Consider the following 27,618-nt stretch of genomic DNA (forward strand, 5'->3'; position numbering starts at 1 on the left):
TTAGTTTAGTCTATTTAATTTGTATTTATAATTGTACTATATTCTATTAATTAAACCACACAGTGTTAACAATGGTGCCTGTGTAAAAGTCCCGCCCCTTTTAGGGGACAGGAACCGTTCCATTTTCATCCCAGGAACTTGATGAAAATGGCCTGATGAAAATAGCCTGTGTGATGACAACAGCAGTAAAGTTGCGTTTGAGTCCATCAGGAGATTGGCAGACTTGATAAATAGTTAGAGGTTTTTATGATCTAGACGTGTTTTTGATGCCAAGTAGCTTTTCATGGGGAAAGGACTCTTGGAGATATTGGCCAATTTCCACATTCCATCCAAAGCTACAGTTCAATAGACCAGCCAAGAGAGAGAGAGAGTTCCTATGGTAACTAGCTTGATATTTAACTTCTCCTCCCCACTACTGACAGGAGGGGGGTCATTATAACTACCTTAACACATTGGATGCCAGAGGGCGCTACGGTCATTGGGCCGTTTTCTGCCATCGCTTTGTTCAATGGAGAGAATGCCGTGTTTGCAGGTGCTTAAACTATATGAAATATTATAGCTATGGATCTAATAACGTTGTCGATTGTCAGTGAGTTTCTTCTGGTCAACATGCAAAAAACAGATTGTTATTTCACCCGTACATTTCCGTTTTATACCGTGGTGAATAGGAGTATAGTTTGGGTGATTCTGAGTAATCCCAGGAAAAGACGCGAAAATAGCCCTTTAGTGAAATCCAGTTATCACGTTGTCATTTTTTTGCCTGATTATCGAATCTTCCTGAAATCAACGCTAGATTATCGTTATTATGTCTCCTCATGCACGCATGAAATGGGGCTTGGAGCGGGGCACCCCATCCGTGCTGTGATGTGACCAACGGTACACAGCACACACACATTCCACACAGACAGCTTCGATCGCGGGAGAAAAAAATATCAGATCAACGCAAGATTGGATATATAGTGTCCTTACCTTGTCTCTGATGTAATGCAAAAAAAATAATCCAATTATCTGATCGCCATTTTAAGTACTGGTCGCGGGAGTCCGTCCCACGTTATCCGGCATTGCATATGAATGAGGGCGTTGTAAGCGATTGCCTTGCCGGAGTATTTAAACCCCGCCCACACGGCTCAGCTCGGCCCAGAAAACAAACTACATGGTTTCAAATGGAGTGCAATAGCGGCCACAAGGCGTTAGGCGGCGGTATTGACCGTCTGCGATCTCAGACACACTCAGAACAGCCTGCACAGGCTGCCCCGATGAATTATGAATGGCAATAGCGAATAAAAGAAAAACGGATCCAATAACGAGTATACTCAACGATTGGACGGCAATAACGAGTTAACTCGTTTTGGGCGCAGAATGGGTTAATCAAACATAATAATAATAATAATAATAATAATAATAATAATAATAATAATAATAATAATAATAATAATAATAATAATAATAATAATAAAAACAAAAGTATCATACTTTGATGAACGTTGCTACTCAGCTGATAGAGTTGTACCCTTCCTGCTAACTTGTTGTACAAAAGTTGCTTTGGATAAAAGCGTCAGCTAAATGACTTTAAATGTAAATGTAAATGTAGATTTTAAGGATGAGGCTGTCATTTACGACACGTCATTCTGGCCTTGACAGGTGTTCATATACAAATCAACAATATCGGATCATTGTTTGTATGCTTTTCCATTATAGAGATAATTGGGGCCATTTTGTGCCAGTTCATCGCTCCACTATTATTATTGATCCTGACACTGCACTGTTATTGATCCTGACAGTTCTAGTGTCTGGACAACCTGAAACGTCAGCTGGTACAGAGAGAGAGAGAAGCTGACACTGTGTTCCTTTGTTACAAGGTCTGTGTCTTGTTTCGAAGGATAATTCATGTGAATAGCAGCGCTAAGCCTCAATTGTCACCAGGCCACTCATCTGTAGTTTGTTTCAGCGTATTGTGAAGATTTGACAGTGTTTTCCCAGTTTTTATTCAACATCACAATGGATGCCAAATGCACACCTTGAGGTGCCAACAGAGTCTTAATAGTACTACAAGAACGTGTCACTCTGATGTGTAAAGCTATCTTAACCCTTTCACTACCACCACAGAAGGTTAACCTTTCACTACCACACTACAGATGGTTAACCGTCTGTAGTGTGGTAGTGAAAGGGTTAACCTTCTGTGGTGTGGTTGTGAAAGGGTTAACCCTTTGTCGTGTGGCAGTGAAAGGGATAAACATGGTGGGACAGTAGCCTGTAACCCTGTCCAACATAGTTTCCCACATCAAAACTTTGGTTAATGAAAGTCTGGCATCTGAGTAATGACAAACGCAAGCTGTAAATGCAACCTTCTTGTATTACTGGAGTAGTTGACAACAATTCAGGAAAACATTTAGTAAATCTAACTACCTACAATACTGTATGGATGAGGACAAAACTAAACAACAACATTGTGACACTAGACTCCTCGGCATCTGGGCTTCAGTGTGATTTGAACATGTTATGTTATAGCGTGTTAATATTCTTCATGTATGTAGCTACAGTAACACATGCTTATTAATCAGTACAGTATACATTTTGGTTAGTATGGATGATGGATAGTACTTAGTTCTAGGATTATGTATATTTAATCGATTCAGGAGTCGGACAGAAGTGTATCTGATGACATCAGAACAACGTGAACTTGTACCACTGGGTGGCGCTCATCGTCCATCAGAGGTGTGCGAGCCGCAGCCTCGCAGTAGTAACTGGAGCTTCTCTCTGATGAAGTCTGTGTAATCTTTTAACGCCGCAGCACTAGAGCAAAGTAAGTGCCTTTGAGGTGCAAAGTGAAAACACTAAATGCCCAATCAACAGTATTTCAGTTGACAAATACTGCACGGAATACTGACACTGAACACAAGCTCTTTAGGAGACGACATCATTCAAAATGCCTGGAACTCAAGCCATCATTGTCAAAGAAATGTTAATTTCCTTAGAGAGAATAGGTGAGCAAATATACATGAATGGAAGGGTGTTTGTAAAATGTATAGTTAAATAATAGTTAAATAATATATATTGTACAGTTATAAAGGTTACATAATGCCTAAATATAATATCCAAGGAGGCCTTGAGTTGCCATGTACATTGCTTGTGACCATCTCTCGGTTAATTTCTATAATCTTTCATTTCTAATTTCTATATGAATATACTGGATTATATAAAAAAAAAGAAAAAAAAGGAAATGGTCTCTCTCTAAAATTAGGTGAACATGTAAAAACTATACTCAAGCAGGTAGTCTACAGTATACTGTATATTGTATATATATATATTATATGCATAGTGTATATCTACAGTATACTGTAACGTCATGCACAGTACTACACGTTGCCATTAGGACAGCAATGCACTGTGTGCAATCTGTACTACCAAACACCACACTCCTATGGAACACAATATTAGCAGTGCGATATGGCTGAACTTACCTGTAGCTCCTAGATGGCACAGACAAAAACAGAAAAAAGAAACCCCATTACTAAGAGTAAGAGGAGAGTTGTCCTAACAAATTAGCATATAGATCGGTTGAGAAACACATCTGGGATATGGCAAGCTAAAGCTCTCTGGTATCAGTATGCTGAGATGAGCTATTACTATCTCATGCTGGTTAGTTTTTCTTTTGTGTGTGTTCAGTTTTGATTGTGGAGAATCGTAGAATCTCAATCGGAGATATGCGAGGCAATGGGGTAGGTGGATGAATAACTCATAATGCCTATGTTTTAAAATGGATACTCCACTCATTTGAACCCTTTAACTACCACACTACAGAATGTTAATCCTTTTGATTGATTGATTGAAAATTGTATTAACAGATTGCAGAATGGGTACAATACAGTACGGCTCAATACACACAATTGTTAAGGGGATGCAGACCAGAGAAAGAATTTCGTCTTGTTTACATCAGGGTCCCCCATTTTAAATTCATCATAATAATAATATTAACGGTTAATTGTCTGTAGTGTGGTAGCGAAAGGTTATCCTTCTGTAGTGTGGTAGTGAAAGGGTTAACCTTCTGTAGTGTGGTAGTGAAAGGGTTAAGCAGCCATCTGGTGTTGTTCCAGTACATCTAAAAAGCGCTTGTGCCTGTGATGTTGGTTTTCAAAATACTGGAAGTAGAAATGATTAGCATTTGCTCGCAATGCTACTGGAAGTTTATGTTGTGTTTTCTTTTTCTTTTTCACAATATCTCACATATCACCTTCTAAACAGCTAACTGTGTCACACAACATACCGTAGACAACTCTATAGAAAACCAAAACACAGATGCAAGGTGCTTTTAGGACGCACTGTGAAGTGACGAGTATGTGACGAATCAGACACAGAGTTTCCCTTTTAAACCTATACGCCCCCAAAGTGAAGAGCTCACCTCTCCGTCTTCCAGCTCCACGTCCAGGAAGTCAAAGTCCCTGAAGACTCTGAACTGCTGCTCCGAGGTCGTGTCGTCCATGTTGTCCAGCTCCCGGGTGCCGTCCTCGGAGGACACCAGGCTGGGCTGATGCTCGATGAGGTCCAGCTCCCCGCAGCTGGAGAAGATCACCTGTAAAGTGAGAGGGGATCAGGGGAGGAGTTTGTGATCGTGTAATACCGATATTGTTTCTGCGCACAATGCATTTTGAATAGCGTGATGTCGAAGGCGAAGTATTTCATTCTTGGAACGGAAGACACTTTGGGACTGGCCAAAGCGACTTCGGTTCGATTCAAGGATGAGCGTAATGTATCTTACTGAGGGATTTTTCGTGAGCCCCACTTCTTGTCCGCACAGAGATAACACATTCACCAGCTTTTCGCGCGTTCGTTTCTGCAGAGGGGGAAAAGAAGAAAACAGACAAATCTCAAGCCAAAGTTGAACAGTGCTCAGTGGAAGTTGACCCCTGCAGAAACTCCCTGCAGAGCATCAAACAGGATTAGCTACAGTACAAATTTGAAAAGGTGACCTCAAATTAACCCTGCGGCAGTTAAAACTTTACATAGTAGGTTCCTGGGGGTGACTTTTAAAAGTAAATTCCTGTTCGCTACAAAATATAATCATTCTATGCGCGGGAATGTCCTTTAACATCTCCATTATCACATTCCATAAATATTTGATACGTCGACTTTCACATTAGATAGAATGTAATGCTTGACATTCCCCTCCCTGTGACGACGAGCCTCCGTCCTGCGGTGCTCATACCTGCGACGACTGCGGCCTCTTCCAGCTGACGGGCACCAGGACGTTGTTGGTGGTGGAGCCGGAGGAGGTGGAGGAGGTGCTGCGGGTCACCGTTATGGCCCTGGTCTTCCCGTCGCGCCCCGGAGAGCCGTGCAGGTCGTCATACCGCCGACCGATCACCGGGGTCTACCGGGCATGGATGCAAACAAACGGGGCACGTGAGTCAAGACAGGGGCCACGGTGAGTCAGACGAGGGGGGGCGGTTTGAGGAAGAGCTGGGTCCTCTCTGCGGGGTAGATCCACTGCCAAGGCTCCATGGCAGCTCCCGTTTCCACTCTCTCTCCCTCCCTCCTCCCCTCTCTCTCTCTCCCTCTCCCTCTCTCCCTCAATCGTTCTCTCTCTCACTCTCTCCGTCTGATCTCACAGCTCCAGTCTAATTGCAAAGTGGCTCATCAATGTTTCAACACATGCCAGCCGTTGTTAGATTTGTCCCAGTGGTCACAATTAGTTATCCAGCCGTCTTCTAAGCCTCAGCTTCATCAAAAGCATACATTAAAAGTATTACAGAGCTCAACTGCAGTCAATTTACATTTCTTATTCCAGTTTTTACGGTAAAAAAGAAAAAAACTGTCCAGTCAGAAAAACGAATGTTTTGTTCAGTGCGTCTCGGACTGCAATGCATTCGTTGTTTGCACTCCGGCCCAGTTTGAACTCGGCCTGATTCACATACAAAGGGCGGCAGCGACGGCTGACATCATTTCCTGCCATTCATAAAACACACAAATAGCTCCCTGTTCAGTTCCCACACATGCGTCGCCCTGTATCTTTGCCATCATTTTCCAGCCCTGCACAACTTGTGCTAATTGTGTTTACCTTCCAAAGCTTTCAAGCTAATCTCACAAGGTTAGCCAAGCAAAAAAAAAACACACACAAATATATATATATCAGAAGTAAAAGGAAAGGCAAGAAATGCCTCCTTTCTAAAAAAGAAAAAGCTGAAAGAGACTTTCCACGTCACACATCTCGCCAAGCACCACACCCAGAGGAAGACCGGGGGAATAGAAATTCACATAGAATCTACAAGCATAAAACACTCTGTTTCTGACACCGGCTTTCAACACGGCGTTGAGAAATCAGTTCTATCCGGTTGCCACAGTACGTCAACAGTCGTACGAAAGTAAGACCAACCAACCTCCGATATGTCAAAGTGGAAGTCCAATGTTTTTCCAGGCAGGGCCTTGGAGGACCTGTCCCAGACACGACTGACGTCCACGTAGGAGAGGTCACTCTGGGGGGACGACGGCTGGACCAGGCTGGCCGAGCGGGACACCACCAGCTTCAGAATGTTCAGGGCCTCCCGCCAATGGGCAGTCTACGGTCAACAGACAACAGACACACAACAGACATAAATAGAAGGAAAGTAGATCATAGAAATACGCAGGATTTCTGTTTGTGAATGTGTACTGAATACTGGAGTCAGCCGATATCTACAGATGCTGCATATTTTCAGTGTAAAAATGAGACAGACAGACACACAACACGCACCATTTCACATGGTTCACACAAACATGTATTCGGAATGCAACACAAACACAAAAGTATTCATAGATTTATTTTTATCAGGCATGTGTAACAGAAATCCAAACACATTTCTTTAGAGGTGTTATGATAGCTAGTAGCTACACCAGGAGGAAAACAAGAAACCGAGGAAATTGGATTCGGTGTAAGATTAAGCAGAGGCTGTGTTGGCAGCCAAAGGGCAGACTGTTTATAGAGTTAGGTTGGGTGTGCCTTAAAATTTACTGCTCGGGCGCGAGAGCGTGAACAGTCAGGGGGACGCAAGTAACCAGGAAATACAACAGACCCTTTCACTCACGCCCACAGACTTTGACTATTGACGTCACAAACACGTCTAAGTGATTTATTATACCTCAGTTACTAGAGGTGCACCTTTAACACGTATTGAAAAGCTGCCATGGTACCATATGTCAGTAAAACTTTTAGCCAAGCGATTTCTGAGATGTGAAACAGCATTATGGAGAAGTATGAAGGTTAAAATTAAATGTGTATGACATGCGTGATGGCAACATATTTGGATTTTCATTTTTAAGCTTTGATTTGAACTCACCTGAACAAATTTCTCTATGGTCTTGAGTACCTCCACGTTGAAGGGCTTGGCCTGTATTCCACTGAGTTCCATGTGACTCAGGAGGCTGTAGATGATCTGCAAGAGGGTCTGCTGCATGCTGGGAAGACCCTTCTCCAACAGCTGTCATAGCAGACATGAAATTACACAAAGTTAAAAAAAAATCTACGTGAAAATGTTTTTTTTTACCATGTCAAACCCTTCTTCACTGCAGTTTAAAGGAACATGATGGAAAACGTGCTTACTGTCTTATCCAGTCAGACAAGAAGATAGATACCACTCTCCTATCTGTGTGTTCAGTAGAAAGTTATCCGGCTGCAAGCTAGCCTAGCTTAGCACAAATGACTGGAAGCAGATACTAACCACTAGCCTAGCTCAAAACTCCGGGAGAGGTGTTTTTAGCCAACAGCTAGCTGATCCGTATCCGCTTCCCATAATGTTGGCGCGTTCCTTTAACATACAGCCAATATGATTAGTTATCAATACGTCAGTACGAACCTCTGCCATGTAAGTGACCATGTTGAGGGTGATATTGGAGAAGGCCTCGTGAAGATATCGACAGACCACGTTGACCCAGGAGAAGCAGTCTCGCGTGTAGGAGTGTGTCTTATACAGGGTCATGACGTGAGCCAGGTTGGAGAGTTTGGCGTTCTTCTCCTCGAGGCATACCTGCAGCGGGAAAGGTGTCCAGATAAATAAACAGAAAAGGTTGGCTGATATTTCTGCATATGAACAGATATTTGGGACAGAGAGAGACGGACCTGGGCAATCCTCTCAGCGGCATCTTTACAGAACTGCGTGGGGCCGTCGAAGTTCTGCACCAGGTGTGGGAGCAGGCAGAGGACGTTCAGAGGGAAACCTTTTGGGGGGAGAAAGAACACAGATGTGGGAGCAGGCAGAGGACGTTCAGAGAGAAACCTTTTGGGTAGTGATGCACGATATATCGGCCGCCGATATAATATCGGCCGATATGGCCGTTTTTTTACACATCGGTATCGGTCCGATATCAAGAACCAATATATAAAAAAAATATATAAGAAATATATATATATATATATTTTCTTTTACTTGTTTTGGCCTTAAATAGTTTCAAAATATCAGTCATTTCTGGAAAATAAGTTACAAAAGTACAAAAAAAAAAAAAAAATGCGTTTTGGAAAATAGCCCTTTATTTGATTATCATAAAAAAGTGTTTTCTATACAGAGATATCGACATCGGTAAATATCGGTATCGGCCAGAACAGCAATATTAATATCGGTTATCGGTATCGGCCACAATTTTCACATCGGTGCATCACTACTTTTGGGGGAAGAAAGAACACCTAATTTTTACACTGAAAATATGCAGTATCTGTAGATATCGGCTGACTCCAGTAGATACGTCAGTAGTAAGTAGGCTACACATTCACAAACAGAAATCCTGTGCACTTGTGTTTCTATCTCTCTTACGTCTTATTATATTATACTATATTTTTTATTATCTACTTTCCTTCTATTTATGTTTGTATTTATTTACCTTTGCACATTCTCTTACAACCATTCCCTTACAGTCACTAGCAACTCTTCTTATTTGTTATCTTAAATACTAACATTAAAAACAACCCTCTAATAAATTAGATACCAAATTAAATCTACAAAAATCGCTTTGTGTGTGGCCAGGAAATGCATAACAGTGACATGGGAATCTGATTCCACTCTACTCAAACACATTGGGAGCCAGACCCAAGATTTCTCGGGTTATCTTGCCAGCGGTTTTGAGCGACAAAACCAGAGATTTCTCGGGTTTTCATAGTTTTTTCTTTTATTCGATTTTTTTATTCTATGCAGTGTCACGGACCTCGGTGTTACCATAGGAAATCATTCTGAGATCCCAAAAGTGCAATACCGGCCGCATCCTGCTAGGTGGCAGTATCGCCCACCCTTTGAAACCTTATTTCACACTGTGTGTCACATCAAATTTTGTCCGGGCGGAGAATTTAGACCAAGCCAAGTAAATCGCTTCATCCGATCACTTCGAAACGTGTTGAGCACACTTGAGGCATATCTTGTGCCACTTCATGTCAGGGAAGAATGTCTTTCTGTGTTTCACTCTATGCACTGACTTTTTGTTTTATTTAGTTTTTTCTTTCTGTTTTTTTCACATTGATGTAGGGAGGGGAAGGGATTGGGTTTGGTTTGTCTTTTTTTTTTTTTTTGTATCCACTTTTTCTCCCATTTTCTATATTTTCTCCCATCCCAATTTCGTATCATCCAATTCAACCCTCCCCTGTCACGAACGCTGTTTCTTGCCTCCCACAAGCCGGCTGCAATGTGGACTAAGTCATACATAGCACAAGTCCCCTCCGGTACTTGAGGTAACAGCAGTCGCATCTTTTCACCTGCGCAGCTCGATCTCTCAGTGGCGAGGAGTAACGCGTGGGAGGCTCACGCTGCCCCCGACACTTCCTGATTCCACTGCGCAGGCGCACCAACCGACCTGTAGGAGTCGCTGTCCACAACGCCCGATCCCCACCCATCAGTTTCCCACCCCCTAATACGGCCAATGTGTATTAGTATGAACGACCAGCTAAACTGAAAGCAAATGTGGAGCGCTGGGCTCGAACAGGCAAGCCCAGCGTCTCCAGATTTCGTGGCGAACGCCACGTAGCCGCCCCGGGTTTGGTTTGTCTTTAACGTTTTGTGTCACGTATGACTGTTGTAACTCTGAAAAGGAAAACAAATGTATCAACAAAGTTATAGTAAAGGTGAGCTTGCTCGGCGTACCTATGGCCTGCGACGTGTCCACCACGGGCACCCGTGAGACGGGCGTGAGCTGGCAGAAGAGCTGCAGGGTGAGGTCGGTGGTGGCCAGGGAGGTGAAGCCCTTCAGCAACAGCTGCTGGAGCCCCGTGAAGCTGCTCCACTTCAGCTGGCTCTGCAGCTTCTCCAGCTTCTCCCGGTTCTCCTGCTTGTCCAGTGACACGTGGGCCAGCAGCTTGTTAAGCAGCCTCAGGGACATCTGGTACTCAAACTCAAAGTCCGACTCCATCAGCGACACCGCCACCCAGAAGATGGTGGCCAGCAGGTTGCTGGGGTGGTTGACGTTGGCGGGGTCGCTCACGCTGTCCTTAGACGAGGACGGGCTCTGGGTCCGGGCAAGGACGCCCTGCTGAACGCAGGCCTGGATGCGGTCCATGGTGGCGCTGCGGGGCGGGTCGGAGGACCGGTCCGTCTCTCCGAACCGCTTGGGCACAGAGGAGCTCCTCTGGTGTCGGCTCCTGTCGGCGGACCTGAGGTTGAGCTGCCCCGTGCTCTTCCTGTTGGATACCAGCTTCCCATTGGTCAGGAAGTCTGGAGACGACGCCCTGGAAGGAAATGGTAAACGGTAAATGGCTGCATTTATATAGCAGCTTTATCCAAAGCGCTTTACAATTTGTTCCTCACATTTTACACATTCATTCACACATTCACACACCGAAGGCAGAGGCAACCATGCAAGGTGCCAACCTGCTCATCGGGAGCAGTTAAAGGGGTTAAGTATCTTGCTCAAGGACACTTCGACGCGCTGCCTGGGAGGAGCGGGAATCGAACCGGGAACCTCCCGATTACCAGGCAACTGCTCTACCTCCCGAGCCACTGTCGCCCCCCCACAGAGGTTGATACCCATTTTCAAGATACAGTATATATGAAGGTGACACACAGGGGCAAGGCACACACCTGGTCAAGATGGCCATGAGATCATTGTTCTTGAGGCACTCTGCCAAGTTATCCACCACAGCTTCAAGTGTCAGCAATACCTCCATTACGTAGCCCTGCAAGACAGTACAAGAATATAATGAGACACGCCAGTCTATAATGGAAGCAGTCATAGGGGATATAGAATCTACTCCCAGTGAACTGATGGTGATTATAATTTTTCAGAAAATTATGAAAACGCCCACGAAATGGCGTTAAGTATGATGTGTTTTCCGACTCCGTGATTTGAAATGGTCCCATGATGACACATATCAGACATATACAGTAAATATGCAAACACACACACACGCACTCACACACGAACACACACACACACACACACACACACACACACACACACACGAACACACACACACAGACCTGCACTTCTTCTCCGTACTCCCCCACCACCTCCACCAGCCTGGAGAGCAGGTCGGACACGGAGTGGGCCGAGAGGGGCTGGCGCAGGGCCCGGAACACCTGGAAGGAGCGGCCGGCGTAGTGTCGCGACGAGCTGCACAGGGCCGTCTGCAGGGCCACGTCGCTCAGCTGCTGCTCCAGGTGGATGTCTGGGGGAGGGCCGACAGATATGCCACGTCAGATATGAACGAACGAGGTGTGGATTACTGAGGCACAAGGCAGCTGAGTTCTGAGGACTTTTACCTGACTTCGACTCTTTGAACACCGAGACCACGTGGCGCAGGAAGTTGGTCAACTGCTCCGTGCTTTTGGAGTGTTGGTTCTTCGGTGAAATGTCCTCGTGGCACCACAGCGGTCCGTAAGCTCTGCGTGACACAAGGACAGGACACTACTAGTCACTCACACAATACTCGCTATATTCGATTTTGTGATTCCAACGGCAATGAACTTGAAAACCGTCTGTTACCTGCATATATTTCTTAGTGAATTGCCTTCCCCTAGTAATGAATGAGGCAAATAAAGAAGCTCTCTGTATTTGGGTCCCATGATTTTCTTTCTACTAGAATGTATCTGCAGTATGCACATCAAACCACTAGGTGGCATTTTACGCCCAGAAATATGGAAATAAAAGGCCAGGATATGTTGAACATTTGAAACTATGTCCAACAATATCACGGTACTGTAAAATGACCCCTGCATCCTCTGAGACCTTTATAATCGCAATGTGTCGCTTTGGCAAATGTGCTGAATAGGCCAGACCACCAGCTGGTCACTGGTTTTGCCAGCCAGGAAGGTGATCCCGACTCTCAGTCTTAACCCTTTCACTACCACACTACCAAAGGGTTAACACTTTCACGGCGACAATACAGAAGGTTAACCCTTTCACTGCCACGGGACAAAGGGTTAACCCTTTCACAACCACACTACAGACGGTTAACCCTTTCTGTAGTGTGGTAGTGAAAGGGTTATGGTGACACACGGTGCACCTTGGCAGCGGTGCTGCTGGCAGCTTTACTGTACCTCGTGGTGAGAAACTCAATGAGCTTGTTGGCCTTCTCGTCCAGCTCCGTGGTGGAGGTTTCCAGCTCCTCCACCTCCTGGGACATGTCCGGCAGGTTGCCGCTGCTGCCCCCCAGGCTCAGGCTGGACGACGTGGAGGAGGAGCTCAGGCCGGAGTCTGGCACGGGGGACGCCTGACATTCCCGCAGGAAGTCAAAGCCCCCTCCTATGGGACGACAAAGGGAAGAGAGAGGTGCATTATTATTAAACGCTCCAGAGGGTTCATTCGGTGGTTTGATTCAGCTTCCGTCATGTTGAGAAGCGATCAGAGGAGCAGCAGGCACCGCGCAGGGGGGGGGACGTGGCGAGCGTTGAGCACCACTTGTCTTTTTCACATCTCTGGAATTTGAGCCCAATTTAGTAGTATTGTCTACACATGGTGCATCTGTGATGAGGCAGATTTCTACAGTGAGACAGACGAGTGATGTCAAGCCCCACTGGGATACACGATATCCCCATTCTGCATTTTGCATAAAACATAATAAGGGTTTATTTGTATGAGGAGAGATGGGATGTTGCATTGCATCAGAATATGTATCATCCCTTTAGTAGTACACATATAGGGACGGGTGCAATAGTAATATACAATGTACGGGTGATTAAACCGGGTAAAAAATAGATTCTTAATCATGTCGATAGGATAGTGGGCTATTGATTTTTAGTGTGAGCTGAATGTCATTCCAAGAAGCCGGGACATTAAAACAAAAGCCTGACTTTCCAAGCTCAGTCTGCACTCGGGGACATAAGTAATTTGAGCGTATCAGATAGGGTCCATAGTTTCAATCTAGCAACATTGTGATTTAAGGTGGTCATTTTCTGGCAATGGCCTTAAAAGATAAACAGATACCAATGTTTATTGCGTCTACCAATGTTTATTGGGTCTCTCTGCCAGAGAAGACCAATCCACTTTATCATACAGGATGCAGTAGTGAGTATCTATCACCAGTAATACATCTGGGAGCAGAATGATAGACTGTGTCTAAAAGTTTCAGAGTAGAAAGAGCAGCATTTCTATAAATCATACATCTCCAGAATCCAAGACAGATAGAAAAACTGCTTCAACGACCATTTCTGCTAATCATTGTTCATCAAGCCAGATGCTAGGATATTTCTATGTCAGATCCATTCTGTCAATATATGCAAATCATTGTAAACAATATCTCTAGCCCTATCTCTATCAAATAACAAACTCAGCAAAACCAACGGCTTCTCTGTTACAGTGGGTGATAATATTGTCACAAGGAAAGATGAAATTACATACCTGGGTTCCATCCTAGAGGAAAATCTTTCCTGTGACAAAATGGCATCCAATGTACGGTAATAAAAAAAGTCAACCAAAGAACAAGATTCTTGTACCGGATCTCCTCTCTGTTAACAAGAATACCCTGAAGACTCTGGCAGGAGCATTCATTCAAGGGTACTACGACTATGCTTGCACCTCATGGTACCAAAGCACCTCAAAGGCACTAAAAACAAGATTACAAACATCACAAAACAAACTGGTCAGACTACTGCTTGACCTTACTCCTAAAACCCACCTCACCCCTGCCCATTTTGACAACCTAGGATGGCTTAGAGTAGACAACAGAGTACAGCAACTTGCAATGGGCCTGGTCTACAAGATACACTACACCACGAAGAAGGTACCCATGTACATGTCGAAATACTTCCCAAAGGTCAGTGAATACCACGACCACAACACCAGAGGGAGTTCCACAAATCATGTTCAACCCAGATTCGGCACAAACAAGGGTCTAAACACGTTTCGCAATTATGCCACATCAACGCACTACCCACAGCCGTAAAAAAATGTGAATCCCTACCCACCTTCAAAACCGCTCTCAAAGAGCACCTACGGGAGGCTGCAATTCGAAACTGGCCCCCGTAAATGTCTGATCCCCCCTCCCACCCCCTCCTAATGTACAGTTCCCTCCCCCTCGTATGTATATATTTACTGTTAGGATCTCTGTTTAACAGTACTGTATATTTGCATATCTTGTATGTCACAAATGTAACAGTACTGCATATCTGTATGTCATGTATGTCATAAATGTCATGATTAGTTTAGATTAGATGATTAGATTAGATTTGTATATCTGTATATATCTGTATATTGTGTGTATGTCATAAATGTCGTTATGAATTGAAAATGGGGGACCCCGATGTAAACAAGACAAAAGTCTTTCTCTGGTCTGCATATCCTTAACAATTGTGTGTATTGTGCTGTACTGTACTGTACCCATTCTGCAATCTGTTAATTAAAGTTTTCAATCAATTCAATCAATAAATCTAGAGCACATCATGAATTTATTTAGTAAGTAGAAGCTTAAGGCCAATAAGCACATCTTGCAGAGCATTAAATGAGAGTTACATGTTCTCAATGGCCAGTTGTACAGAGTCAGCAATACAATAAACAATACTGTCATCCACATAAAGATGAACTTGACATCCACTCAGATACAAGACAATATAATTTATATTAATATAATATAAATAAGACAGGATCCAGGATTGATCCCTGCGGGACACCTTTTGAAATGGGCTTTCTCAGGTTTCACACACTGACGTCTCTCAGACAAATAGCTCTGAAACCAACTGCAAACATTTGCATCAAAACCAACACAAGTCTATTTAAAAGAAAAGAATGGTAAACTGTAGAATACTTTTGACAGATGTACAAATAGAGCAGCACAATGTTTTCTTTTATCTAGGGTGTCTTGTCTAGGCTATATCATTCACAACTAAAGTAGTGGCTGAGAATGTTTAGCTCTAAAACCAGATTGGTGTAGGCTTAACACTTTGAGTGCCAGCAGGGGGCGCACGATTTATCGCTTGAATGCCAGCCTTTTTAGACAGATTTTCCGATAGTTCATGATTTTCACTGAGCTATTTCTATATTCTATATTATGGCTATGTGTCTAAATACGCCCGACGCTTATCAATGACTTGCTTGCAGTCAACATGTACGAAACGGATTGTTTTTTGCATCGGTACATTTCCGTTTTATACCATTTTGAAAAACGCTTGTTTTTGGAAATGTCCAGAAAATTAAAAAGATTCTGTGATAAACGCCCTTTAGTGGAATACACAAAACACGTGGTAATTCTTCGGCCTATTTATGAATCGTTTTCAAATAAACGCTAGATTATCGATAGTATAGTACTTATGCACGCTAGAGAAGCGGGTTGAAAAATCGATTATCTATTTCCTGGTCAGCACACAGATAGGGGACACGTTGAGATATATGTGAAAAAAACTCTGATTACCCCAAGACTGGTAAAATAGATTCCTTACCTCACATCAGATGTTCTGCAAAAAGATTATTCCAATTCCTGATCGCCATTCCAAATATCGATCGCGTTTATTGATCCAACGCTGGGTACTCGAAACACATATTCCACGCTGTTCTGAGGGTCGGTGATGAATCGGCTCAGGGGACATGCCTGAGAAGTCAAATGTGGATTCCGGATTTTTTTTTTTTAATGCATTTTCATTCAGTCCAATCCAATGCATGCATTACCATCCGGGAGACGATAGGGGGCGGTATTTTCCCTGTTCGAGCTCAGAGCCAGTCCCAATGGTAACGTGAGGCTAGATTGATGAAAAATGAATGGACATCGCTAATAAAAGAAATAACGATTAAATAACGAGATTTCTCATCCTTGGCACTCAACGCATGGCATGAACTAACGAGATTTCTCGTGGCTGGCACTCAAAGTGTTAATACAGAATGATTTGAGAGAAATGCTGGAGCAGATAGGTGTCCTTGCTCAAGGGTGCTTCAGCAGTATTTGGTTGATCAAACTAGATGGTTTTACCCTTCTGAGTAAAAAACTAGAAGAATAGGGTAGGTTTCGTTTCTGCACCAGACATTTTGTGAATTCACATTTGATAAAATTATCATGTCACATTTGATAAAACAGCTTTCCAAATGAAAATAATGATTTTGAAGTAACACATTTTAATTAATTTTATTAATTTTGAATGATCCCTTTGATTTTCCTAGCATTTCTATTCACCTTTAAAAGTAAAAGTAATATCACTATGAATATCAACTTTTTGTTTTATCTCTTATTTGTATTATTTTTATTTTGTTTAGTTTTTTAATGTGTGTCAGTGTGATGGCATTAGAAAAGAAAAGAGAAAAGAACAAATCTCAGAAATGTGTCCCGTAACTCATTCAGCGCCGGGGCTTAATCCGCGAGATGACGCTAGTACGCCACCGCTGTAAGTCAATGGGGGCACTGCGAGATTTGCGAGTGCTTAAAATAATATCTTAAATTATAGCTATGGGTCTAATACACTCGTCGATTATCAGTGAGTTGCTTCCAGTCAACATGTACAAAACGGATTGTTTTTTCATCGGTACATTTCCGTTTTATACCGTTTTGAATAAACACGTTGTCATTGTATCGTTGAAGCAGGTTACCTCGCCTGAGTATTTAAACCACGCCCGCACGGCTTGGATTGTCCCAGAAAAGAAACTACACCAGTCCCAGTGGAGTGCAATACCCGCTGGAAGGCGTAGGCGGCGGTATTTGCCCTTTTGCAAGCTCAGACCCATTCCCAACGATAACATCAGGCTGGATGGATGAAAATGAATGGATATCGCTAATAAAAGAAATAACGATTAAAACCCCACTGTACTCGTGATTGGCACTCAAGCGATGGCGAGTTAACCCAACTATCATCTTGACTGACGCTGAATGAGTTAAGGGACGGGCCTTGTTGGAACGGCCAGACATAAAAATAAAACCATTCATTCATTCATCACACAATATCGTTAACAATGTCAGCAAGTCTGTCTCACAAATTGTGTTCAAATAAACAAACAAATTATTTCAAACTGTCTAGACATGTGGCATAGCAAATTAAGGCAGCCAGCCCTAACCCTTGTTGGTGGCCTCCTTTCTGGGCAAGAGGATAAAAATAGCAGAATGGAATGCCTTTAATCAAGACCTTTGATGTCCTCTGTACATAATGTTGTTTTTGGCGGAGGGTCCAAATGTTTTCTCCTTCAGATAAGAAAGTCAGCTCTCCTCCGAAAGGAATGCAAGTCATCCAACTCCTGATGCTTAAGTTTAGATTAACCAGAGGAGTGCAGCAATGTGTCGAATGTCAAGCTGCGGTGTGAACCGAAGCCTGTGGCGTGTCTCATTTTCTCATTCGGCGCAAAATGCTTTTCATCAAACCATTTGTGAGTTCAAAGTCAAGGCGAGTGTTCCTTTATTAATCCCCTTGGGGGAAATTCAGGTATCATAGCAGCGTGGGGGAGGGGAGGTACAGGCAGAAGAGGTAGTAATAGCGATAATAATAGTAATGGACAGAGTAATAACAGTGATAATAGTAGCAGGATTGTCATCTCAGGAAGCGAAAGGTAAAGGGATAGCTGTTCCAAGGACGTGTCAATACAATTGAAGTAATAAAAGCAAAATGTGCGGAAATTACTATTAATGAAGGGAATTGTTGCATGACCCAGCTGTGAGTCTACAGCAGGGGTTTTCAACGTTTTGATGACTGAGGGCCAATTATGGTACCCAACAATGGATTGACTCAGTTTTCCTATGTTTTTATTTATTTTCTTTTATTTGTTCTTAAATAAAAAAAAATCTTATGTACCTTAGATACTACTGCTACCATGTATATATATATATATAAGTTTCATTATATCTACACTTGTACGGTATACAGTATATACATCCATACCAATTATTCGCCTGTTCTATTCTCCATCCATCTACCATCCATTGCAACACTATATTATCACAGACATCCAGGTGGTGCTCCCCCCCCCCCCCCCCCTATTGCTAGGTTTTTAGTGAGTCGTTCCTTATCCTCATTGGGGAACGTCTGGGAATGTTGCATATTTGGATTTTATGGTGGTTTTAGTTTTTGTTCTATTGTGATGTTTCTTCTTGACTTGTACAAGAAGACTTGTACAGCCCATGGGGGTTAGCGCACTAACAACACACTGTGGGCCACCAGAAACCTCTCCAAGGGCCGGTATTGGCACACAGAATGCCCGGCCTACAGGATACAGCCTTATTCATTGTTTACCCGTAGTGAAATGCTCTGGTTGAAAGCCCGGTTTGCTGGTCAGGGTTTTGCTCCCGTTGATCTCGCGAGTCTGCAGCAGGACGGCGGCAATGACCTGGAAGTTGTTGTTGCAGGACAGCGTGATGAGCAGGTGGAGGAGGAGACGCTTGCTGTGTTCAAACACCTCCGGGCGATAGTGATCCATGCCTGGAGAGAAACAGAGGCGGAATGCAGCACCTCTCAGTCTCTTGAAGCGTTTAGATAAAGGTGGAAGACGTACATGGTTCCTTTACTTAAGTAGAAGTATACCTACTGTAGATAAAATAGTACTCTGGTAAAAGTCCTCCATTCGAAATGCAACTTAAGTAGAGAAGCGTTTGATATTGAATGTACTTAAGAAGTAAACGTGTGCATTCTGCATGATGTTTGTGTATCTCAGTGCTCGAGAGCGTGCACTCCTCGAGCCATTGACCTCTAAAGGTTATGTTAAAGTGGTATGTAGTCCAGTTATGCTGCTCTGATTACATCCTCTTAAAGTTGTCAGGCTTCAAATTTGAATAGGGATGTCCTGATATCGAGACCAGTGCCATGTTTGTTTAGAAAAACACAAAATTTTTCCTTTGAACAATTATTTAAATAAATGCAACAGTGTATATTTAATTTGTTACAGTCAGAAAGTGAGGAGCTGATGAAAATAAAACATTTTCAAAGTCATTGTTGGAACTGTAATGGTATTATTAAGTATTCTTCTCTGTATCAGCAAGTACCCAAATGTAAGTACCGTAATTCCTCTAATAGTAACCCCGGCTTGTATTTGTTTCAACTGTAGCGGGTACCAGGCTTGTATTAGGAGGAGGCATGTATAAGAGAGAGGCCTATATTTCTAATTTTCAAACAGATCATAATGAATAAAGCAACATTTTGTGTCAGTTTGAACCCAGTAAAATGTACTGGGTTCATTTATTGAAACCAAGTACTGTATGAAATAGTAAACAGTGCAATTACAGGTGGTCACTGGTCATTTCAACGTTTTCAAAGTGAAATCAAGTAACTAGCTCAGTATGCAGCTCAGTATATTAGTAACCCGGCTTGTATTAGGAGGCCGGCTTATAATTGCTTAGCTCAAGAGCGCACCCGGCCATTAATAGAGACCCGGCTTGTATTTGAATACCGGTTACTATTAGAGGAATTACGGTACTTGTATTTGGTCTGAAAAAAAAATAGTTATCGGGACCCCCCCTAACTTTTAAAGTACATAATCTTCATAAATGTTTGCCATGTTTTTTTATGCAAAATATTTAAACTTTTTCTTCAAAGTAACTACGTAGTAACTGATGGGTTCAGATAAATGTAGTAGTAGTACAATATTTCTTTTGAAATGTAGTGGAGTAAAAGTACAAAGTTCCCTAGAATGAAAATACTCACGTGACGCACAAGTACCTCAAAATGTTTTACAGTACTTGAGACAAAATACTTAGTTACTTTCCACCACTGGGTGAACACTTGTATGGACTTGTTTATGTGAGCCTGTGTTTAGAAAGGTAGCAATGTCCCTATCGGCCCTATCATCCCTATCATGCGGCACTCAGAATTCCTGACATGCCGGTATTTCAGTCAGATAGCTTCAGCAGACAGGGTAACCTGACAGTATGTGCCTGCAGATTCAATTTGCCATACAGTCAGGCCTTATTAAATCTAAATTTGCAGAAAAATTCTATCATTAATCAGCGTGAGATAAATTGTCTGGAATGTTGTTACCATGGTTACAACACCCCCAGCTCAAAGTTCCGTAAATGTAATTTTCTCTGTGGTATAAGTAAATACAAGGATGATTCTAGCTATCTAGAGGGTTTAAGTGTTGTGCAAAATACAATTTTGGGTTGGCTCCAGCCACACAGGCTCAAGGCTCAAACCACATTTCCCTCTTACTCTACCAGACAATGTGGACCTATCATTTTCTTGTTTTAAAGAAGCTCACCCCGATTATCAGGTGTATACTAGTAGATTTAGGGATGCACCAATCTTTTGTCCTGATACCAATAGCGATACCAATAGGGTGTTGGGTACAGGCCGAAACAGAGTACTGATCCAATCCACTATTATTAATGAACAGTATAGACCTGGACCGTCATTTAGATAAAAAATCTGATATAATACCTTTTCCTCCATTAGAGAGAGATAACATGTTAAAAATGCTTTGATTTCTGTGGTATGTTTCTTGGTATCGGGACATTCTCCGATACCAATATAAGATTTTAGCCTGGTATCGGACCGATAACCGATCACAGGATGTTGACCATAACTCTCCCATTGGCCGACCGTTTCAGAGTGGGAACAGGATGGCAAGGAATCCCACCCTGAGTGTGACGTTAGAGCAAAAATGGGCGCTGTGTGAATAATTTTGGTCAATGACAACAACAAGTCTTCCAGCTAGCAAGCTACTCTCTCATGGTGGAAAACTTTTATTAAAGAACCATTCCTCCCCAACGCTATTTTGCAAGGGTGCATTTTGTGCTCAGTTAGACGATCATGATTGGATTGCAAGAAGTACAGAGACAACCCAGAACATTTCTCCCCCCTAGTGCACAGTGATAATGGGTTCTGCGGTGCCAGACGTCTCTCCTGTGCTGGCACGGTGGAAAAAGTAGTCTGGAAATAGCTGTGTCTATGCAGGACTGTGGGTGTATACCCACTGTGGTGTCAGGCAGAAGAGAAGACTGTCATGTTTTGAACTATGGACACCGAACAAAGGTTTGGGACGGCTTTGAACTGTTGAAACAGTCATTCAGAACAGTTTTACCATTGTATGACTTTGAACTGTTGAACAGTAATCCAGAACTATTTTATTGCACTGTAAAATATATATTTTTTTTTTATCTATTCTATTCTACAATTTTATTGCACTGCACTATTGCACTATTTTACTCCGTCTATTTTATCTTGCTCCTTTTATTATTGTCTATTTAAAACTGAATCAAACCATAAACTAGGTGGCCTGTTGGGATGTTAGATCCTAATAATGTGAAAAACTGTGATTTTATATGTCTGCACTTTATGTGCTCTTTTTTCTGTTGTGAAGCACTTTGAGCTGCAGTTTCTGTATGCAAGGTGCTATACAAATAAAGTTTATTATTATTATTATTATTATTATTATTATTATTATTATTATTATTATTATTATTATTATTATTATTATTATTATTATTATTATTATTATTATTATTATTATTATTATTATTATTATTATTATTATTATTATTATTATTATTATTATTATTATTATTATTATTATTATTATTATTATTATTATTATACCAATTCCCACAATTGATATGTGGCTAAATTGCTAGTGAATGTCAGTTAAGCTAATAAGCACAAACGGTTTAGCTACAGTGAATGACTGGTGGTGTTTTGGACTCACCCAAAAACAAGGCATGCAGCAGCAAGGGCAGGTGAAGGGCCCAGTCCTCTCTCACACTGTGGTCCACTACCAGCTCTGTCATGAAGATCACTGCTATGTTGCACCTATGGCAGAAACAACAACACATCGCTAACACATCATGTGGCCTCTGACTTCTAGAATGCATATTTGTCTCCCTTTGCATGGGAGATCTCTCGGAACTCAGCCGAGAGACTAATCATGAATGAATTCCAAGAAGATGAGCCCGTCGTGGGACGAGATAGTGGTTTTCTCTTCCTCGAAAGACCGTGTACAACTTTGATAATCACCGTGCTTAAAGAGATAACGTGCGATAAGCTAGCTCAAAGATCTGATAACTGGCTTATGCTGTCACCAAACATTTCTGAAATATTTCCTCTGGTATTTCAGACGCACATCATACATCATACCTTAGCAACAGAAAACTACATGCAGGGTTTAACTGAATCATCGCAAAGCATGACCGTAATTTGGATGTATTATGCACTGTGTGTGCAACTGTTTTCGAACCTGTGTAGCGGTCCTCTCGGGGTGATGGTCTCTGGTAAGAAGTCCACCAGCGGAGCCCAACATCCTCCGTTCAGAGGCATAGGCAGAGGGTGTGGCTGGTTGGTCTCGACAACACTCATCAGCCAACCGGCGTACGGAGGCAGAGGTTCACCTGGAGGTCAGACATTACACATTACACGGCTTGACGGCTATCCCAACAACGCATGGCGAATTCAAATAAGAAACAAACTAACGGGGGCCACCGTAACGGGTCATGTTTGGCGCGTCACACATTCGAGAGATTAAATACAGCATGTCTCTTTCTGAGGGAAACATGTATATTCTGTGTGTATTTACAATTCAAATACCCTTTCAACACATCTGTATGTGTGTGTCAATAGCAAGTGTATGCTGTATCATAGGAGAGGGTTAAAGGAACACGCCAACATTATGGGAAATGCATTTACCGTCTTCTCCAGAGTCAGATAAGAAGATACGATACCAAATTCCTCTCTGTGCGTTTAGTAGAAAGCTATCTGGCTGCAAGCTAGCCTAGCTTAGCACAAATTAATGGAAGCGAATACGGACCACTAACCTAGCTCAAACCCTATCCATATATTTCAGAAAATTCGCCTAAAAGCACATACCCAAATCTGGACCTTAGGGAATGTATTCCCAGTATCAGAAATATAGTTTGAGTATGCTTGAGTAAATTGTAATGAACCAAAGGAGAATATAATTTTTTTCTCTCCATCTTTGACAGTGAAAAACACCATGCTAACATTGATCAAAAGTGAAACATTTCAATTGAGCTCATTCAGCACATTCTTGAGATCAAGTGTATTAAAAACCTAAGCCAAAACTCCTGGAGAGGTGCTGACTCAAATCGAGAGAGAACAACAGAGCTGCTTTCGTGTCACTGGCAGCGACAGAAGCCCAGAGGCTGCTTTAGGCTGCCAGTTCTCACAGAAGGCTCTAGGAGCTGGAGGCTACTCTGCACCACTCACGCATCATCGTGACACACCACCACCTTAGCCTCAAAGCCGGTCAAGCCTATGCCGGAACCCGCTGGACGCACGATGCGTGAGCTATATTTTGTGCATCAGGAGGATACTCACTCTTCTCCTCGTCATAGGACCCGCCGGAGCTGTTGCTGTAGCGCGACTCAAGGCGGTTGTGAGCTCGCATGATGTGACTGAGCCTGGGGGTCACAGATAGAAGATATAATAATATCATGACGGCTGTCGCTAATGTCAAATAGAATGTGATAATGTGAAATATATATATCTTTTTACAGCTGTGATCCCATCGCCTATACCTCTCCTCGTTCTCCTTCGCGGCTTTAGTGTCGTCTGTATCAGGGAAGCCCTCCTGGCCGGCGACGACGGTATTGCTACTGGATGTGGTGCCTAGAATGAGCCAGAAGAAATAAATAAATAAATGCTTTTGAATTTTGAATTAAGTGCGGTTACACTTAATGTAAATGAAGGAGAAGAAGATGACTTTATTGTCAAGGTACACAAGGCAAATGTAATTAGTCTTAAATGGTAAATGGCTGCATTTATATAGCGCTTTTATCCAAAGCGCTTCACAATTTTATTCCTCACATTCACCCATTCACTCACACATTGCACACCATGCAAGGTGCCGACCTGCTCATCGGGAGCAATCAGGGGTTAAGTGTCTTGCTCAATGACACTTCGACGCGCCGCCCGGGAGGAACCGGGAACCTTCCAATCACCAGATGACCGCTCTACCTCCTGAGCCACCGTCGCTGTCTCTTCACATATCCCTCTCTTAGTTACATGCACCCCCCCCCCCTGACACACACACACACACATATCTGAATTTAGCCCTAGTCTCAGCCATCCTGCCTCCAAAAATAAACATCGAAATGAGTCAGACCCGTTATAGCTGATGATTCATGTTGTACCTGAGGCTGCTGCTGAGGTCTTGCTGGTGGCCGTGAAGCGGTAGAAGGGGGGGCTGTCACAGTGCTGCACCACAGGGTTGACTGGGTCTGTCTGCTGCAGCTCAAAGATCAGCTCCTCCATGGTCTGGATGGTGTTGTTCCGACACAAGTAGATCACCACCTTCTTGATCTGGGAGAAGCAGAAACGGAGGTTCGACTTTAACAAAGGAAATCACGCTTTGCTCTTTCGACTCATGCTTTTAGCTCCTGAGGTCAGAGAAGCAGGGTTTGTGGCAGAAGGTTACCGGTTCGATTCCCAGACCGTCGGGGGACTCAAACAAGGCGTTGAACACCCACCGGTTCAGTTCCCTGGTGTGACTGTATGGAACTGTGTGAGTGTGAAGCATTGCTGAAAAAGGGCATAATCTATGCCCAGCAAATCTTTCAGATCTTAATTATCTTTTTTTCTTCAGAACTTCAATGCACGGTTTTCTGGGACACATGGCCACCCTAATAATAATAATAATAAAATAAGTAAGTCTTAGGTCTGTACTTACATAAGGTAACAGAGTCGTGTCACTGCTTACGCCACACAGGCTGATAAGGAACTGGAGTGTGGTTCTCAGATTAGTGCTCCACTTGTCATTGCTGACCAAGGCATTCCAGGTATTCTCCATCTCTGGACCAGGTACATCATCCCCATACTGGCAAATAGGGAACAAGGAACAGCGTCATCACATTAGCCGTGTGATTCATTTGTCATAAGATTTTACCGGAAGGTAATTACAAAGTTATTCGATCAAATTGCAGAGACTAAAGGCTGATTATGGAGGCTACAGATACACTTATAGTTCCAGTGTGATCGCGTGTTGACTGGCAGGTCTGGCATTTTGATTTCACACTGCAAAGTGGTCAAGCTCGCTTTGTAATCAGAACTGAACCCAGCCTGGGGCGCAATCAGGTCACAATACACATGTTCACATTGTGAAGAGATAAAGGGGAAGAGGAATTCACACACAGATTTAACCCTTTCACTACCACACTACAGAAGGTTAACCCTTTCACTACCACACTACAGACGGTTTTGTCGTGTGGCAGTGCAATTGTTAACCTTCTGTATTGTCGCAGTGAAAGGGTTAACCATTTGGTTACACAAGGAAAACGGATGACATTTTCTCATAACATCAGATCTTTACGACGAGATCTCAAATGACAAATGTTACTGTAGCCAGAGCTTCAACATACAGTAATAGCCTACAACAACAAAAAAGATTCAGAAAGGATGTTTGGAGGAACCATGAGCCTACCTTGGCAGTCATATACATGAGGTTATTGAGCACCATGGAGGTGGCTTGCAGAGAGCCCCAGCCTGTGCCCTTGAGTGGGTTGGACTGCCCTGCGCTGTTAGCCCGACTGGCCGCCTGGTGGTCTGCGGCGCAGGGGCTGGAGACTGGGGGCATCAGGCTGCTGTCCACCAGCTCTATGTTGCTGAGCCAGGGCAGGAGGTAGGTGAGCATGATCTGCCTTCCGTTGGGGTGGGTGGTGGAGAACCTCTGGCTGACCTCTAATGGAGGCAGAGGGAAGACGGTCATTACCACAGTGGTAAAAAGAACTGCATTTATATAGCACTTTCTAACCATGCAAGGTGCCAACCTGCTCATCGGGAGAAGTTGGGGGTTAAGTGTCTTGCTCAAGGACACTTTGACACGCTGCCCAGAAGGAGCTGGAAACAAAACTTCAGATTTAACCGACAACCGCTCTACCTCCACTGTCGCCAGTGAAGACTTAGGTATTTTTATGTAACAAGGAGTTCAGTTGAAGAGTGCTAAGCTAGGCTATCTTGCCGTCAGACTTGATACAAACATTGACCAACAATAGTGGCAAAATGGAGAGGAACAGTGCATCGTACTGGTAGCTTTCAGTGCAAAGGGAAGAACATTTGACTGTACATGATCTGACTCTTGGAAGAATAGAACCATAGAGCTAGAAGAGAGGGGTTATTTTAGGAGTTTTCATGTACACCCCAAGCACATAATGGCCCAAAAACTAAATGTTGCCACTCAAAAAAACAAATAAAAATATAAATAAAGTAGGGATGTTCGATATTGGGTTTTTTACCGATATTTTCCAACTCTTAATTTCCGATACCGATATCAACCGATATATGCAGGGTTCTCCGCCCAAAAAAACGGAATAATTACATTACATATCTCTTGTCGTGGAATTAACACAACATTATGCATACTTTTGACAATAAATAAAATCAGAATGAGTTCTTACTTGCTTGCCTGAGTAAATAAAGGTTAAATAAATAATAATTAAAAATGATTATTATTATTATTATTTTATTTTTTACCGATACCGATAATTTCCGATATCACATTTTAATGCCAATATCGGTAGGCCGATAATATCGGACATCCCTAAAATAAAGATAAAATGCAATTTTTGTCAAATTTCGAGCACAGATTGGGACATATTAAGTGCATAGTCCATCCATAGAAACATGGTGAAAAGACAAAGTGTTTCACTTTATTTACTCTCTAGTTATAGATCTGAGGTTTCACCGGAGCTGTGGTCGGTAGCAAGACTCTCTAGTTATAGATCTGAGGTTTCACCGGAGCTGTGGTCGGTAGCAAGACTCTCTAGTTATAGATCTGAGGTTTCACCGGAGCTGTGGTCGGTAGCAAGACTCTCTAGTTATAGATCTGAGGTTTCACCGGAGCTGTGGTCGGTAGCAAGACTCTCTAGTTATAGATCTGATTGATTGATTGATTGAAAACTTTATTAACAGATTGCAGAATGGGTACAATACAGTACAGCTCAATACACACAATTGTTAAGGGGATGCAGACCAGAGAAAGACTTTCGTCTTGTTTACATCAGGGTCCCCCATTTTCAATTCATCAGGACATATATGACATACATGACATACAGATAGTCAGTACTGCTACATCTATACATTTCTGACATACCAGATTTGCAAATACAGTACTGTTTGTGATACAGAAGGAGTCAAGAAAAGGGAGTATATACATTTGACGTAGAAACTGTACATTGGAGGAGGTTGGGTGGGGGGGGTTGGGTACGTTGGTATATTGACAATAATGACAACCATACTGGGTAATTTACATTGGAGGTGGTTGGGGGGGGGGGGGGGCACACTGTATAAACAAGCAAAACTGTACATTGAGGGGGGGGGGGGGGGGGGAGACACTGTA

At 42.9% G+C, this 27,618-nt stretch overlaps 1 protein-coding gene across 1 annotated transcript in view; it reads right to left on the reverse strand.

The window, feature by feature from the left end:
• Positions 1–27,618, reverse strand: part of LOC311241826 (protein furry homolog) — a 103,110-nt gene that overhangs the window by 13,038 nt on the left and 62,454 nt on the right. Inside the window, exons 32-51 of the mRNA XM_084330746.1 lie at positions 25,705–25,961; positions 24,955–25,101; positions 24,419–24,587; positions 23,804–23,894; positions 23,604–23,686; positions 22,507–22,657; positions 21,979–22,082; positions 18,579–18,764; positions 12,483–12,687; positions 11,706–11,827; positions 11,424–11,611; positions 11,025–11,119; positions 10,092–10,672; positions 8,090–8,187; positions 7,827–7,997; positions 7,311–7,451; positions 6,375–6,554; positions 5,204–5,368; positions 4,757–4,831; positions 4,400–4,570 (exon numbers count right to left, since the gene is read on the reverse strand). Of these exons, the coding sequence (XP_084186872.1) occupies positions 4,400–4,570; positions 4,757–4,831; positions 5,204–5,368; positions 6,375–6,554; positions 7,311–7,451; positions 7,827–7,997; positions 8,090–8,187; positions 10,092–10,672; positions 11,025–11,119; positions 11,424–11,611; positions 11,706–11,827; positions 12,483–12,687; positions 18,579–18,764; positions 21,979–22,082; positions 22,507–22,657; positions 23,604–23,686; positions 23,804–23,894; positions 24,419–24,587; positions 24,955–25,101; positions 25,705–25,961 (3,380 nt within the window). The remainder of the gene's footprint in view (positions 1–4,399; positions 4,571–4,756; positions 4,832–5,203; positions 5,369–6,374; positions 6,555–7,310; positions 7,452–7,826; positions 7,998–8,089; positions 8,188–10,091; positions 10,673–11,024; positions 11,120–11,423; positions 11,612–11,705; positions 11,828–12,482; positions 12,688–18,578; positions 18,765–21,978; positions 22,083–22,506; positions 22,658–23,603; positions 23,687–23,803; positions 23,895–24,418; positions 24,588–24,954; positions 25,102–25,704; positions 25,962–27,618) is intronic.

This window comes from Notolepis coatsorum (genome assembly GCF_963971535.1).
Source record: "Notolepis coatsorum genome assembly, chromosome: 1".
Lineage (NCBI taxonomy): Eukaryota > Metazoa > Chordata > Actinopteri > Aulopiformes > Paralepididae > Notolepis > Notolepis coatsorum.